The sequence below is a fragment of the Parambassis ranga genome, chromosome 21 (assembly GCF_900634625.1).
Source record: "Parambassis ranga chromosome 21, fParRan2.1, whole genome shotgun sequence".
In the NCBI taxonomy this organism is placed as follows: domain Eukaryota; kingdom Metazoa; phylum Chordata; class Actinopteri; family Ambassidae; genus Parambassis; species Parambassis ranga.
Window position 1 is genome coordinate 11,265,154 of NC_041041.1, and position 15,356 is coordinate 11,280,509.

At 39.9% G+C, this 15,356-nt stretch overlaps 3 protein-coding genes across 8 annotated transcripts; all 3 read left to right on the forward strand.

Annotated features, from left to right (window-relative positions):
* Positions 1-2,005: 2,005 nt before the first annotated feature.
* Positions 2,006-2,973, forward strand: LOC114453744 (protein FAM237A-like). Its single transcript, XM_028433637.1, has 2 exons — positions 2,006-2,363; positions 2,870-2,973. Exons 1-2 carry the CDS (start codon positions 2,006-2,008, stop codon positions 2,971-2,973), a joined length of 462 nt encoding a protein of 153 aa, XP_028289438.1.
* A 2,345-nt stretch (positions 2,974-5,318) lies between these two features.
* casp10 (caspase 10, apoptosis-related cysteine peptidase) lies at positions 5,319-9,640 on the forward strand. 5 transcript variants are annotated; one of them, XM_028393588.1, is made up of 14 exons: positions 5,319-5,448; positions 5,536-5,563; positions 5,906-6,183; positions 6,552-6,657; positions 6,735-6,870; positions 7,107-7,153; positions 7,244-7,307; positions 7,397-7,419; positions 7,515-7,536; positions 7,613-7,705; positions 7,799-7,887; positions 8,001-8,121; positions 8,203-8,701; positions 8,805-9,640. In XM_028393588.1, the coding sequence occupies exons 3-14, from the start codon at positions 5,909-5,911 to the stop codon at positions 8,956-8,958; spliced, it is 1,629 nt and encodes a 542-aa protein (XP_028249389.1). In that variant the 5' UTR covers positions 5,319-5,448; positions 5,536-5,563; positions 5,906-5,908; the 3' UTR covers positions 8,959-9,640. The 5 variants fall into 5 exon arrangements, with proteins under 5 accessions (XP_028249389.1, XP_028249391.1, XP_028249388.1 ...); XM_028393590.1 differs by lacking the exon at positions 5,536-5,563 and having other exon boundaries at positions 5,326-5,448; XM_028393587.1 differs by having other exon boundaries at positions 5,434-5,563.
* Positions 9,641-9,736: 96 nt separating this feature from the next.
* On the forward strand, positions 9,737-13,838 carry prkra (protein kinase, interferon-inducible double stranded RNA dependent activator). 2 transcript variants are annotated; one of them, XM_028393593.1, is made up of 8 exons: positions 9,757-9,985; positions 10,987-11,156; positions 11,654-11,735; positions 12,330-12,408; positions 12,577-12,694; positions 12,774-12,868; positions 12,956-13,118; positions 13,241-13,838. In XM_028393593.1, the coding sequence occupies exons 1-8, from the start codon at positions 9,936-9,938 to the stop codon at positions 13,396-13,398; spliced, it is 915 nt and encodes a 304-aa protein (XP_028249394.1). In that variant the 5' UTR covers positions 9,757-9,935; the 3' UTR covers positions 13,399-13,838. The 2 variants fall into 2 exon arrangements, with proteins under 2 accessions (XP_028249393.1, XP_028249394.1); XM_028393592.1 differs by having other exon boundaries at positions 9,737-9,985; positions 12,774-13,118.
* Positions 13,839-15,356: the final 1,518 nt, after the last annotated feature.

Here is a 15,356-nt window from a genome sequence, read left to right on the forward strand (position 1 = left end):
CTGTGGAAAATAAACTTGGGGCAAAGCTGTTGTAGTTTGATGGTTGTGTAGGTACGGCTTTTGTACACGAGCCAGACACTGTCCCTGTGAACTAGAAGTATCACGTCGCTAGCCGGATTCGCTAGCTGCATTTGCAATCCGGCTAGATCCACCTCCGAGAGGTAAATTGAAATCAAGCTGGATATAGCTGGATTCGTGGTGTTCACACAAAAAACTGTCAGGATATACAGATATGGCCCAAATCCCGCTCTAGCCGGATTGATTTCCCCAGTGTGAACGGGGTATTAGAGTCACCACTTCTGACGGAGACAAAAGAAAAAAAGTGTATGCACATGTATACATGTAGGGTCTGCTGGGTAGTGGCTTCTTTCTGGATTAATATCCAATAATCTCACAATGTGGATTTAAACTCCACCGAGATGTGATTTGCCACCTTCTTCTTCTTCTCCACAATGAAGAACCGGCTCAGTGGTCACCATTTTGACACTAATAGTTCTACAGACCTCTTTCTGGAGGTCCAACCTGCCTTTAAAAAACAGATGTTTTTTAGGCTCTTTGAACAACACTATGCATGGTGTTGTTTTCTACTTTAGCACTGAATATATGTCCTTAATATTAATTAAATACTAATTTCCACTTTTTATTATAGGGGTTTTATTAAATAGGAGTTATATGGGCTCCTTTACCTGCAGAAGAAAGGCTACTCAGCGTCTAAGACCTGTTTTTCTTACTCATAATTTGTTATTTAATAACAATAATCTGTACTTTACCGCCTCACTTCCTGCCTCGAATCATCCTAGCATTACATGTTGTGTGTTAATATGAATATGAAAATGGTCTTTATTTAAATTAGTCATAATTTAGCCCCCGCAGCAAGAAATTGTCATCATCAGACGGACGAATGACTGTGTGAGAAACCCACCCAGTACATTTAGTGTTGGCCTCTCACTGTGAATGTAATTACATCTGAGATCAGGTATGCATGTGACATTTCAGTAAAAGCATAGAAACGTAAGTATTTCACCACTTGCTGGAACATTGTTGTTTTTACAGAATGGCAAAAGTTTCTGAGGACACAATGCTTATGTTTAATACAGGTATAAGCACTATATACTACTGTCTGCTGCCTTCAAGTCCACAATGAAGATTCTTTGACCAACATTATGTAGTTCAATTGCTCAGGTTGAATGACGGCATGTCACAGATGGCACAGCCACAAAAACATCAGGACACTTATACACTTTTTAAAGTTTAAAATGGACTAGGGGAAAGAGGCAAATCTGAGATGTCTCTTTTGGTGAATTGTGAAGAGCATTTATAACATGTGATATGAGAAGGAGCTGTGTGGTGTGATTCTAATGTATGTTATCCTGCAGACATGTGACTATTAAAGAACCTGAACCTCTTATTTTTGTTATTTTATCAGGATTTTCTGACAGTACAGAGGTCAAATCCACACTAGCCAAACAAATTAATTAACCAATTTGTTAATTAAAGAGAGGAGTGCAATTTATTGTTAATACATTTACCAAAAATTGTTAAATGTTTTGGCCACAGCCTAAGACACACATTGTTTAACAAGCGTGACAAGCTGTAGAATAACACTGCTCGCAGAGGAGGGAGGCAGTGACGTCAGTTAGGACCTAACAGATATTTACCAAACCCTCATCAACATTATAGCTTTGGTACTCGGCCCGGCTATAGTGGTAAGTACATTTTAGACTTCTTCTGTATATGCACTAGACTTCTTTGGGGTCCATTTATTTTGTTTTCTTGACCTTAATATTTAGGAACTGATGACTTTTATTGATACACGCGCAATTTTAATGTCATTTTTCACCAACAGGTCCTTGATAGTAGCAGCAGAGTTGTTTTTAAAAATACATTTACGATGTGACTTTAATTAAAAATATGCATGACCTGAAAACTTTTATTAGACTATGCTGAGGGCCATTTGTGTGTTTTTATATTAAATGCATTTATTGTTTTCTCACAGATGGTCTCGATGCTCTTTAACATAGCCGTGGCCGCCTTGTTTGTGATGAGCTGCATGTGCGCCGGGCCGCTGCATGGCCAGAGACCGGGTCAGGTGGACCCTCTCACGGCCCACCGGGCCAACCCGCAGTGCTGGGACGCTTCTTCGGTTGTGCTGTTGGAAATGCGCTCTCCGAGGATCGCGGACACGGTGCCGGCCTTCTGGGAGCTGATGGAGTCCCTCAGGTCGTCAGACAACAGCAAGCACACGGCTCTGTTCTGGGACCTGGCCAGGGTTTTCTGGGACCTCTACTTGGACTGCGTCCTGTCCAGGAGTCACGGCCTGGGGAGGAGACACATCACCGCGGTGCACTCCCTCATTACTGACAGTAAGTGTTCAACACATAACCAGCAGGGTTTGTGCTTAACTAAAGAAAATAGATAAAATAGATTTCTGAAAGTCAAAGCACGATGTTCAGAGCTTCTTTTGAACCAGTCTTATTAAATGTTGGCAGATTGTCTGGCATCAAAACTTGAAGCAATCATTTGTGGTATTTATTGATTGTTGCAGTGAATTTTGACCAACATTTTATAAATGAGTGAATATGATAATAATAATATGATAAATGAGGATTCAGTTCAATTAAATTTTAAATGTATATAATCTCACACAGTCAAAACTGTCTCCAGAGCCTGACCCAGGCCTGTGTTGATATGAAATTAAGCTCTTGCGACACACTATATGGCCACAGTCACTGCATCTCACCATTTACCCTGCTACTGCTTTTTATGTGTCATCTTTATCGTAAGAAGCTTTGAATAAATCCTGCAGTGATTATGTGGTTGTATCTTTTATATTGTAGCCTTACATTTTCTTTATGTGTGTCCTAACTAGAGTCCTTCAGGTTCAACAGTTCAGGAACAAACTCCCGGGCATGGCTCAGTTTAAGAGTGAGACGCAGAGGACACATCAAAACACTGAAGACAAACCCCAAATAAAACACACGGTCAGAGGGAAGCCTTTATTTACATCCCTTTGCCCACTAAAAATATATAATCTGTGATTCTCAGCAGCTCGCTGACCTCATTATACTTCAGCAAAGTGTCCTGCTAATGAAAAAAAAATCTTATTTTTTAATATCAAAGCAACCAAGACCTTACTAGCACACCTTTATCACAACCCAAACGGCGATGCTCACTTGAAATTATTACCTATTTTTAAAAGTCTGTTTAGTCTCATCATTCTCAAGAAATACTGATGCACAGTTTAGCACACCTTCAAATGTTTGTGTCCCTGTAAAAGGTATTGTTTTTGTTCTAATGCACAGTAAGGATGGTCAGAGGATCCTTGTGGACTTTAGTACCTAAATGACCTGTCTGTTTATTAATCAAGAACAATAAATGCATGTGTTGTGGCTTTGAGTTGTGTGTCCTTGTCTATCCACAAAAACGCACAAAATCAAGGGCTACATCCTTCATCCTTCATCCATCCCCATCCAGAGGACGCTGTCTGGAGAGGGGTTAAAGGTCACACAACATTTGCTAAATAAGATGATGTGGTCTGCGAAAGACTTCCTGTTTATCCCAGTGTGCTGTACCTGTTGCCCAGCAACCTGCATTCTGTAATTTTGCCTCTGAATTGGACACGGGATGCTTCCTGACTTATGATGCTACAGTTCAAGCTAACACAGATGGTCTTTTTTGAGCAGCGAGGCAGCAGACCTGGTGTGGTTTATAATGATGTTAAAGTTAGTAAAGTGTCCGAATCATCAGTGGAGGCGGAGATGAGAACTAAACACCTTGGAGACCATATTTATTAAACATTTGTCCATAAACTTAGAACAGAACATACAATGAGTATTTTTGGCATCAATGGAGCCCCATCAGTATCCCTTTAATGTCTGACAAACTGGCAAACATCATAAATGTAATCCAGGGTGCAACTCAAACAGGGGTGTAATTTAAGTATTCTTTAATTTGCCAGTGGTCCCAGCCAGGTGTCTGAAAACAGGTACTATGTTTCTAAAGTCTCTTTGTGTTGTGTGCAGTGGTGGAGGAAGTACTGAAGCTTGGTACTTAAGTAAATGTACAATTACCCAGCAAAATATATACTTAAGTAAAAGTAGAAGTGCTACATCAACAATCTTACTTAAGTAAAAGTCTTAAGTACTGACTTTTAAATGTACTTAAAGTATTAAAAGTAAGTACTCATGCACCAAATATATATATATATATTTGATTTCCATTGCAAAGGATATCTGAACAGGCTTAAATAATCAAAGAAATCATCTTAAAACTAAAATTGACAATGTGTAGTTAATTTACATTTTCAGTCCAGAAGCAGCTATGGCATCAAGTGAACAAAGAGGCTGCTAATAAAAACAGGCATTCAGCATTTTTACTGTGTAAGTATTCCTGCTGAGATTAATGTTATCATTCATGTTAATCACACATTAAAGGTAGGGTAGGAGATTTCATTCTGATGCACTTTTTGTTAAATTAGTGTAACTTCTCTTTACAATCCGATAGCAACCGATTAGTTCGGCAGTTTCGCTTTAAAACGAAGAATATTAATCATCTGTGGAAGCTATAAAACGCTAAAAACATCAGCCAATCCTACGAGGCACCCCTGCGCAGAGTATTGGCTGGTTGTCACTCTCTTCCTGCTCTGCACGCACCAGAAATTTATGTGCATGATGGCCGAAGTCACAGACTGGTTGGTAGGCATGGCTTTGGGGTGAGCGCCGAGAGAAAATGGCGTGTGTTTACTTTCAAAATCTGGCTGACTCACTGAGTTTTCAAAATCTCCTACCCTACCTTTAATGGATGGATTTGTGTTAGCAGACAGTAGCTAACTGGTTAGCTAACTGAGCCAGAGCACTGGCATCATGACTGAGGCTCATTATAGAAGCTAGCTAGCTAGCTGGCAGCGTGACACCACCTCCATGCAGAGTCTGACCTCACATCAGTCCAGCACTGAGTTAATCACATGTAACAAGTAACTACAAACACTGTAGAAATGTAGTGGAGTAGAAAGTACAGGTAATAGCTGCAAAATGTAATGGAGTAAAAGTATAAAGTATGCACTATTGTTTTTACTTAAGTAAAGTATAAATACATACAAATTTACTTAAGTACAGCTTTGAAGTACAAATACTTAGTTACTTTCCACCACTGGTTGTGTGTCTGTTCTTGGGTGTGTTTGCAGATCATTCTGATTGTCTACATATTTCAAATTATTATGAATTGAGCTGTAGCTATAGTGAACTGAAACTAATCAACAATAAACATGTCCAAACATGTCCCGTCAGGACACCGTTTACTTTCAGTTCTACACGCTGCTGAGTAAGCTACGGTAGATATCAGACTATCACTGTGGATCATTTTACAGCTTCACGTGGATGCCCCGTGCGTCCGTCCACGCGTCCTGATCGTTTTTTAAGCAGGTCCGCGCGCCACTGGCAAAACCCAGCTGTGAGTCACGCACATTGTAGCTCGATTCTGTCCTCTGTTGTGTTGTAGTTTCGGATTTGACTTCCTGTTTCTCTGCTTTATATGAAGTGCACTCGACCTGCGAAGACTTCAGAAGGTATCACTTCATTTCATTTTAATCAAGCAACAAATCAGAACAGATAGAACTTTTCTGAGCTGAAGAGACAAGCTGGTAGCTGGGGTGTGATGAGCTGTCAGGTTGATTATTGTATTTGATTGTTTCTCCTGCCACACGCTGGAATATGATCTCCACATTATTTGTACATTCTCTAAATTGTCTTGGGTTAATTTCCTCATCAAGCTTCTTACATTTCTTCTATGTAGGCATAAAAACAATAGATCAAACCAAACAACTAACTAACTGAAGGCCAGAAGAATGCCATAAATTATTATCATATTATATAATATAATATAATCTCTGATTTTGTATTGATAACAGGAAATGGATTTCCAAATGCTGCTGCTGAAAGTGGGTAAGGCCCTCAACACAGAAGAGGTGAAAGCTCTGGCGTTTCTCTGCACTGACCTCCTGGGTCGGAACCCGGCCAATGTGGACTCAGCTGCGGACCTCTTCAGCCGTCTGACAAACAGAGCCCACCTCTCACCAGAGGAACCCCATCTGCTGACGGAGCTTCTCCACACCATCCACCATCCTCGCCTGGCCAGGGATTTGGGCCTCGGTGAGCAGCCATGTACAGTCAGGATCCCTCCTTACAGGTGGGTGGATCACACTGTGGTTCAGGTTATGTGATGTGATATGTCAGTTTGCAGCCAGACCGGTCCTCCTATAAGAGCCTGCTGTGTTTCTGTATACTAAAAAGGACTTTTCCTTTTACCACTGTTTTAAATGTAAAAATGTAAAAAAGTTGTGAATGTGAGAAGTTTCTATGGTTGTAATGAGTTGTAATGCCAAACAACGGCTCCAAGCCCACACCCTGAAATGACTGTGCAATTTAACACAGGATGTAACTTGTTCACTGGCAGTCCTTAAAGGTACAGACAGAAGGATATGCTATGTTTGTTAGAGACTTGTGAACTTCCCAAAATGTTGAGCTGTGTTTATTGTAATTGTCTGTAACTTCTAGGAAGCTGCTTTACAGCCTGTCTGAGGACATTACTGCTGATGAACTGAGAGATATCAAGTTCTTGTTAAACAAAGAGCTTCCACGTCGAAAACTAGAGGACAATGTTGTGAGTGCCTCCCTCAGAGTTATGTGTGTATTCTACCCTCAGCTGTAGAGTGACACTAGCTTTGCTGCACTTTTCAGACCACACTGGAAGTCTTCTTAGAAATGGAGCACACGGACATGATCAGCAGCACTCATCTAAACACACTGGAGACCATATTTGAGTCAGTGTGCCCCATGCTGAATAATACGATCGCCCAGTTTAAAGCACAGCACGGTGAGTTACAACAGAAGCTGACACACACACTGTCTGTGTGTGTGTCAGAACTCAAGCTGGTGAAGCAGGAAGAAGAATTTAACATTGTTGCAGCAGCAAAGGAAACCACTTTAACTTGCAAATGAACTCACACACATACGGAGGCGGGAGAGGAGAAACTGAAACTGTCAGTCCTGTGTTTTATAATCTGTCTGTGGATCACCTTTCTATTGTTTCTAATCTTTTTTTTACTGCAGAACATTCCACTGGGATTATTGCTCAAGAAACATGTCAACCAAACCCGGTATGTACTTTCTACTTTTTTATACTGCAACATAATCATCACATCTAGGTGGAGTCCAGGTCTGGAAAGATTGTGTGCTTCTGACTGCAGACGATTTCTCTTTCTCATCAGGGATCACAGACTTTACTGGAAACAGGCTTGAATGAAATGATAGGTGACGTGTCTGTATCTGGTCAATATAAGTATAATGTAGATGTCCATTCTGCCACTCACCCACTCAAATGTTCTTTTTTTTCTTTTTAGAGGAATCACACTCATCGGCTACAGTAAGAAACTCCTTTATTAAGATTCATTGTTTATGACTCACAGCCTTCTTTCTGTTTGTAATGGTCACTTTTGCCTCCCCTTGTATCCTACACAGACCTCCATGAATTCCGTTCTTGGTGAGTTGTGTGTGTTGTTGTTTAAATCGAAGCATTAGTTCATATATTCCTAATCTTCTTCTTAATTTTTTTCTAGATTGCTCTGGCAGTGGCGGACATGAATCTGAGGCCCTGGCAAGTGATGTGTGTAGTTTAAACATTAATTCCAACAGCTCTGCTTCATTGCAAGGTCTCTATAAGTATCTTATGTTAAGCTACAAGGAGTGATTTATATGCTTTTGGACTAAAACTAGACTAAAAACATGTTTTTTTCTCCCCATAGTGAGAAGTGATTTGAACACATCCGTTCCCTCCCAAGAAAACATGACTTCGTCTGAACAGCAGATCCCCCAGGTTACCACAAATGATGAGGTAAGTGTGTAAAGATACATTGAAACATCAAAACTTATCATAACTTAAATTATAATACAAGGATTTTCTTCACCTCCAGTATTTAAAGTGGGTTGTTGGTCTCATCTCTGCAGGATTTAGGAACATATCCCATGACTGCAGCAAAAAGAGGAGTCTGTTTGATAGTCAACAACAAGGACTTTACTAAATCCAGAGTGCATCTCAAGAATCGTACTGGTACCGATAGTGATGAGAGTAAGCTGCATTTAATTAACCTTTAATAGACTCAAACAGAGACATGTGCTTGGACACGCTGTTTACATGTGTGTCTTTCAGGATATCTGCGTATTGTGTTTGAGTGGCTGAGCTTTGACGTAGAGGTACACAAAGACTGCAACAAGGAGAAGATGCTGGATGTGGTCAGGAAGTTAAGTGAAAGAGACCACAGTCAGGCGGATTGTGTGGTGTGCTGCGTTCTGAGCCACGGCCTGGAAGGAAGTGTGTTTGGTGTGGATGGCGACGTGGTCAATCTCAGGGATCTGATGGAGCCTTTCAATGGATGTAACTGCCCGTCCTTAACAGAAAAACCCAAGCTGTTTTTCATTCAGGCCTGTCAGGGCACCAGCGAGCAGAGAGCCATCTACCTCGAGGCTGATAGCTCTGGACCCAATCCTGTGTGCAGCGATGCTTTAAAGATCAAAGAGTCCATCCCAGCTGATGCAGATTTCCTGCTTGGAATGGCCACAGTTCCGGAATTTGTCTCCTACAGAGACAAGATCAGCGGCACCTGGTATATTCAGTCATTCTGCCAAAACCTTATTCAGATGGTTCCCAGGTTAGTAACATTAAAGGTTAATTTACTCTATTATTACTGTCAGTTTTATGCTACTGTGCACTTCTGGATTCACCATGTTCTGCATGTTTATGCTTTTTTCTAGGAAGCTTGACCTTATATCTATCCTGACAAAAGTGAATGCAGATGTTAGCAGAAAGACTGCCGGTAAAGGAAAGCAGATGCCTCAACCAGCCTTCTCTCTCAGAAAGAGAGTGGTCTTTCCGGTCCCCAAAATTCCTCCCCCGATTATATCCTAATTATAATTCCTCTGCTTCACTGATGACAACAGTCTGCTGTACTTACAAGACTCTCACTGCAAGATCACAAGATTACAAACACTGTTTACATGTTTCAAACGACACTATAAAGTGTACTACAAAGATATATTTTCATAAGATCACGCTGTTGGCTGATGAAGACCATAGGAGAGTTCTGAAATGTTTGCAAACAGGTTATCTGTATCTCTGTGTAGAAAGGCTTACAGGATGGATACAGACGTACACACAGATTCAGTATTTTATTCCATAATGAAATGTTTGACTGTGATTGGTAGAATTAGTTTTTTACAAATTTTTTTTTTAAGGTACTTTTTGGATTGATAGAATATGTTGACGATTGTATCCACAGTTTTATGTGATCAGTTTGCTTTATTAGTTTAATTAAATTGTACACGCCCAAAGTTAAATTTGCAACAAAACAAACACACAAACAAACAAAACCCACTGAATGGTTCTTCCTGACAGCATTTTCACTGTTTACGCTTCAATTAAATCAGAGAAAGGATGGAAGGAAGTAAGGAATTCCCAGGGGGCTTGTTTCACCAGAACACTTTATGTTATTTCCCTTCTGAAGTACATAATATAGAATATTGTGGAATTTTGGAGCTTCTTGATATTTGTTGTTAAACAACAAAACCAATAAAATACAAATAAATATGAAGAGAACAAAACAAATATTTTAAGATGTTGGTGCGATGTCATAAATCTATTCTACCACTAGATGGCGGTGGCGGTTTGAGCCGGCTGACCTGCCTGTGACCCGGATGTTGATGTTAACATGGTAAATATTTCCGGTCAGCCTACGATGAAGCGTTGTTAGCATTTAAAACGCACCTTATCAGAAGAAAAAACAGAGCCAGATGCCGCAAAAAATTGCTTCGTGTTGTTCTTAAAAGTTTGTTTTTTAATCTTTGCACTATTTTACCAGCCCTCAGAGGACGCTGTGATTTGTAGACATGTCTGAAGAGGAATATCTGCCAACGGTGAACACTAACGTAGATACGAGGTTAGCGTTTTTGCTATCACCAGATCAAGTGTCAACTAAGACATTGTCATTAGTACATCACAACTAATCATTGTAGTTATACATTTGGTTTTTGCTAATAGTTATCCTTATGAGTCCCAAACTGTATTTACTTAACACGGTGGAATCATAATATGATCATACCGTTATAGCGTCAGTATCTGATTTAGATCAGAGACACACAGTGAGTTCATGTCCTAATCTCTTTGTCAAACCAGTGTGATAAGCAGGAAAAACACAGAAATATGCGTTTGTAGGCATTCTCATCCATCTGTTCTACAATATTGCAGAATAAACGGCTGAAATATCGGCAAGATTTGCAGAATCAGAATCGAGTTTATTGCCATGTAAGTGAGAAACACGTTACTAGGAATGTCTAGTGCATGAGTGCACTAAAAGCACCAGGGCGACCGTTCAAGGCGCCCTTTTGGCTCTCGAAAATAAATTTGCACATTGCGGTACATACAAACAATACAGTCACATAATGACATTGACCCTTGATTACAGTACACGTGGTGACGTGATGGAATTTTTCCATGGACATAGAGGATTGCAATTAGCAATAGTTGTTCAGACGTTGGCTCACATAAATCTTCAGTAATCAATTAATGGAATTAGATGCTGTTCAGACACAGCAACCGTTTAACTAAGACCAGTACCCTGGTAAATGGCTTATTATTAAAGAAAGTTACACACTGAAGATGACTATTCATTTATAAATAAATAAAGTTTCAAATTGTTACGGTAAAATGCTAAGATGTTGCCATGAACTCATATCTTATTGTCCATTTTATGGTAATTTGTGTTTTTTTAATCATGTTAATGTTACGTATAAACTGTCAACAAAACTTATTTGTATCTAAATTTACAGTGTTATAAAAATATTAGGTTTTATGTGAAGGTTTTATGTGATAGGTATTTTTTTAAGTTATTACAGTTATTATGGTCTTATTTTAGTGTTTGTCTGACTGTTGAACACACAGCTTGGACATACAGGAATCAGAGAGGGCTGGCAAGACGCCTATACAAATTCTGCAGGAATATGGCACCAAAAGTGGCAACCTTCCTGTGTATGAGCTGGAGAAGGCTGAAGGAGAAGCTCACCAGCCCAGCTTCATCTTCAGTGTGACAATCGGAGACATCTGCTGCACAGGTATGATGTTGAAAGCTGCCTGTCAGTGAGCACACAAAGGTTATTTAATATTTTAGAGCCTGCAAGATGCTATCACTCATTTTTCTGTGTGTCAGTATACTTGTATGTACCTGTTTTCTTTCACTAAAAGATGTGTCACTCATGTAGTGCAGGTTCAGTGCAGGAGGATGATGAGAAGTGTTGATGTGATGAGAAACAATCTATTCTCAGCATCCTCAAACAACAGAAAGAGCCTAGTTTTTAATCCTTCTAGAGGATCTGACAACTTGTGGACTTTTAGATTTTAAAATTAAAAAAGCTAAGTTGGTAGATCCACTTTTAGTCACAATGAGGAAAGTGATGGTTTCCTGTATGACTCCATCAGTCTCACATATGGTTGTGAAGGAATTTTGTCCCATTCTTCTTCACAACATTTTAAAACAAAAACTAACTTTTTAGTCATTATGAGGTAGCAAACATTTGATTTGTTTCTAATTTCTGATTGTGTTGTATTTCAGGCCAGGGTCGCAGTAAAAAAGCTGCTAAACACCAGGCTGCAGAGGCCGCTTTGAGTATTCTGAAGATAGATGCTGGAATAGTGTGAGTAGATCTGAAAGAGTTACTAAAGTAAAATTAATCTTGTCATTTATGCAAATATTCAAAAATGTACAACTTTCTAATACAAAGTAGAAGACCGATTTATTGCCTGTAGTTAATCAGTCCCTCCAGGAATTTGCAGGCCTTTTTTGAAATGTCTGATTTTGCGGCACCTTTAAAAAATGTGCTGAAAGTTGCTGTTTTTAGATGCTTGTTGTGATGAGATTGCGAGAAATAGTCATGATTTTACCTTAGTATTTATGATATATAATAAAATGTCTATGTTCTGGATTGCGCAGGCGCCTGCCTGTCTGCGCACTCACAGAGGCAGATTGGCATGCAAGCAAGGAAACACTAATCACTAACGTCATCTACGTTACCACTAACTGTGCACATTACAGCACTTGCAATTGATTTGCTGACCTGTGGCTGAACCTGACTTGTGGGAATTGATGGGGATCGGTCAAATTTGCAGAAAAGTTGCGGGGATTGGTTAAAATTACGAGGCTTTGCAAAAATCATGGGGAATGGTTGAATTTTGCTTTCTCCTGGAGGGTCTGGTTAATGTTGATCTGTTGTTTGTCCTGCTGTGAGCAGGAGTGTTCCAGGGAAGGCTGACTGTAACTGTGTAGCAGCAGAAACAAACAACCATCGCAACTCTGTGAGCGTACTACAGGTGTGTTTACGTATATATATGAGTGTCTGAAGTTGTTTTATTTATATATTTTATTTACCTCCTGAGACAAAAAAACACTAAACTGGAATTACAAATGATATTCAGCAATATCTCCCATGAAAAGCCAATACTGTCCTCATTATTTCTTATTTTTTTTGGTCTTTTAAGGAGTTAGCGCTGCAGAGAAGCTGGCGTCTTCCTGAATACACAGTTCTAATGGAGGCCGGTCCACCACACAATAGAGAGTTCACTGTTACTTGTCGATTGGAGTCCCTGTCAGAGAAGGGTGCGAATATTTTTTTATGTTGGATTCTTTTTTTTCCCTAGATGAACTTTTTACTAATATTTGTCTTGTGTCTTCACAGCTGTAGGAAATTCAAAAAAAGCAGCAAAAAAGGCCGCAGCAGAGAAAATGGTGGCCAAGCTTCAAAGTCTATCAGGCTGTTCTGAAATCACATGGGTGCGTCACGTGTGTCTTTTGACTTCCAGAAGTTTAAAGCATGTACGTTGTTTTAATCTTCTGCGTTTTGATTTTTGTATTTTTCAGACTCCTCAACCTACTGTTCGATTTGAAAACATAAGGAACTCCTCAGCGGAGAAAATCTCATTACTGAGAAGAAACCCGCTGAGCATTCCCAACACAGATTATATTCAGATGCTGTTGGAGCTTTCCAACGAGCAAGGCTTTGAGGTCACATACTTTGATATCGGTAAGACAATATTACATCTGTGTCTTCTTTTTTCATTTGCTTAATGTGACTGTCTTCACACATTAATATTGCCTACTTTCTATTTGCATCTTCTCCTTTTTTTGTATGACCACGTCACACAGATGAACTGACTGTAAATGGCCAGTACCAGTGCCTGGCAGAGCTGTCCACCTCCCCCATCACTGTGTGCCATGGAACAGGCATCTCCTGCAGCAACGCACACAACGACGCAGCACACAGTGCCCTCCAGTACGTAAAGATCATGGCGTCCATCAAATAAACACCAGCACCTTCAACAAGCTCGCTTCAACCTGCACTGATCATCATAAGTTACTGCAGCTGATGACGTCTTCCTGCTGCCTATATGTATATATTTTTGTAATCCAGTACATCACAAAGCAGACACAGCTGTTGGCTTTAATCATGCAATTTTGTTTGTCTGTAAACTTAAAGAGCTGACAAATGTTCATCAGGTGGATAAGATCTCCAGCATATTTAACAAACGTAAGATGGATATATTTTTAGACACTTTAATTTGACCTTTTTACAGTCATGTTCAAATGTTAGCACTCCCATTTTTAATTGTGTGCTGTTGTGTTAAAAATAAACAGCATAAGATACACAACATATCACCTTTTTCACCATGGCATTATTTATGAAGGGAAAATGAAGCCAAAAAAAAACAAAAAAAACGTGTGCAGAACTAGGAACCCCCCATGACTTTATAGCTTGTAGATCCACCTTTAGTTCAATCAGGAGAGACTAGATGTTCAGATGGGAAAGAATTTATTGAAATACAGTGTCATCCGAAGGGGGAAAGGACAGGAGATGAGGCCGCTTAGGCGGGAATCCCCCCGGGTCTAGACCTGGTGGTGGTGAAGGAGCAGAAGAGCAGGGGATGAGAGGCCTTGTCCTGATGAGGAACTGGTGGAGCTTGGGGTGGAGGAGGGTTGCCGAGATCGATCCGAAAGACAGCTGGAGAGGAGAAGGAGAGATTTTTAAATGAATTGCTGAGCAGTGATTGGGCAGGAGAGGAGCAAGGGAGTTGCTCTATATTAACCAGCTGATTAAGTGGGAGGCAGAGAAAGAGAAAAGGGCGAGGGAGCAGGCGGGACAAGTGTGAGGAGGATGAGGGAGAGGCGGTTGGAAAGAAGTGATGAAAGAGTGAAGATAGTCTTCCTGATTGAACTTGCGCTAAGAGCTTCATCAGCAGTGGGTTGAATTAATGGTTTCCTGTATGACATGGTTGTGCAGAAGTTTTCTCCCATTCTTCTTCACAGCATTTTCTTCAGTTTTTTGAGTTTTTTTTGCATTCATTTAGTCCATGGGCCAGACAAGATGTCTGTACCACTCGAGGTGGCAAAGGTTGCTTATACTTGAGAAAAGCTACATGTCTGTAGTCAACATTTTGGTACGATAACCCCATTGAAGTCGCAGCTAAATTATTGTTATTGTTATCTCCACCGCATTTTTGACACTGGTGCATATCTTGGTATCCTTGTTAAGGACATGTTTCAATAATTTATAGTATTATGTTTAGTATTATTTTAAAGGGGACACATTGAGCTTTCATTCAAGCTCTTTTATCAATACTTTTGTCTTTGTCGTCTGGCCCATGGACTAGTTATGCACAGCGCTCTAAGGCCCCGCCACAGAATTTCAGTTAGTTTGAGGTCTAGATTTTGACTAGGCCTTGGTTCTGTGATTTTTCAGCCATTTTGTCGTAGATTTGCTGCTCTGTTGTGCTCATTACCCAGTTTCCACCAAGCCCTGTTGTGTTAACACACACCTGAATGCTGCCTGTCTGATCAGCAGCTCTTGCTGCAGCTCACAAAATTAAATCCTATGGAAGCACTTACTATACTTAGTACTTAGTATTGCCCAGATGTTTTTTTTTTAAATATGTTTTACCCAAAAAACAAGGAATTTACAGAAGAGGTAGCAACTTTTGAACATGACTGTGTATATATCCTATGTATAGCTTGCCTTTGATTTTTACTGTCCACGTTGTTTGGAAATACTTTTGTGTTTTTGCTGCACATTTTATCTTCAGTGCTGAGTTGTGATTTTTCTCACTATTCTTTTTTTTCTTTGCAGCGTGCCAAAATGTGTGATAAAGTAAAACTTGTGATATATTTAGTATATTTATCAACTGCTATAGGAACCCTAACGGCAGCAGCAACATGTATGAAATAAAAATAAAGGCAAACACTAAATGTGAATAAGCATCGGCGTGTT

What these genes read in the sequence shown, in the direction of transcription:
- prkra (XM_028393592.1), top strand. Translation starts at nt 9,936, where the DNA reads ATGTCTGAAGAGGAATATCTGCCAACGGTGAACACTAACGTAGATACG. An exon ending in AACACTAACGTAGATACGAG is followed by an intron (nt 9,986 to 10,986) that starts GTTAGCGTTTTT and finishes TTGAACACACAG; the next exon opens with CTTGGACATACAGGAATCAG. An exon ending in CGGAGACATCTGCTGCACAG is followed by an intron (nt 11,157 to 11,653) that starts GTATGATGTTGA and finishes GTTGTATTTCAG; the next exon opens with GCCAGGGTCGCAGTAAAAAA.
- LOC114453744 (XM_028433637.1), top strand. Translation starts at nt 2,006, where the DNA reads ATGCTCTTTAACATAGCCGTGGCCGCCTTGTTTGTGATGAGCTGCATG. An exon ending in GCACTCCCTCATTACTGACA is followed by an intron (nt 2,364 to 2,869) that starts GTAAGTGTTCAA and finishes TGTCCTAACTAG; the next exon opens with AGTCCTTCAGGTTCAACAGT.
- casp10 (XM_028393586.1), top strand. An exon ending in GAAAACTAGAGGACAATGTT is followed by an intron (nt 6,658 to 6,734) that starts GTGAGTGCCTCC and finishes TGCACTTTTCAG; the next exon opens with ACCACACTGGAAGTCTTCTT. An exon ending in CTCCATGAATTCCGTTCTTG is followed by an intron (nt 7,537 to 7,612) that starts GTGAGTTGTGTG and finishes ATTTTTTTCTAG; the next exon opens with ATTGCTCTGGCAGTGGCGGA.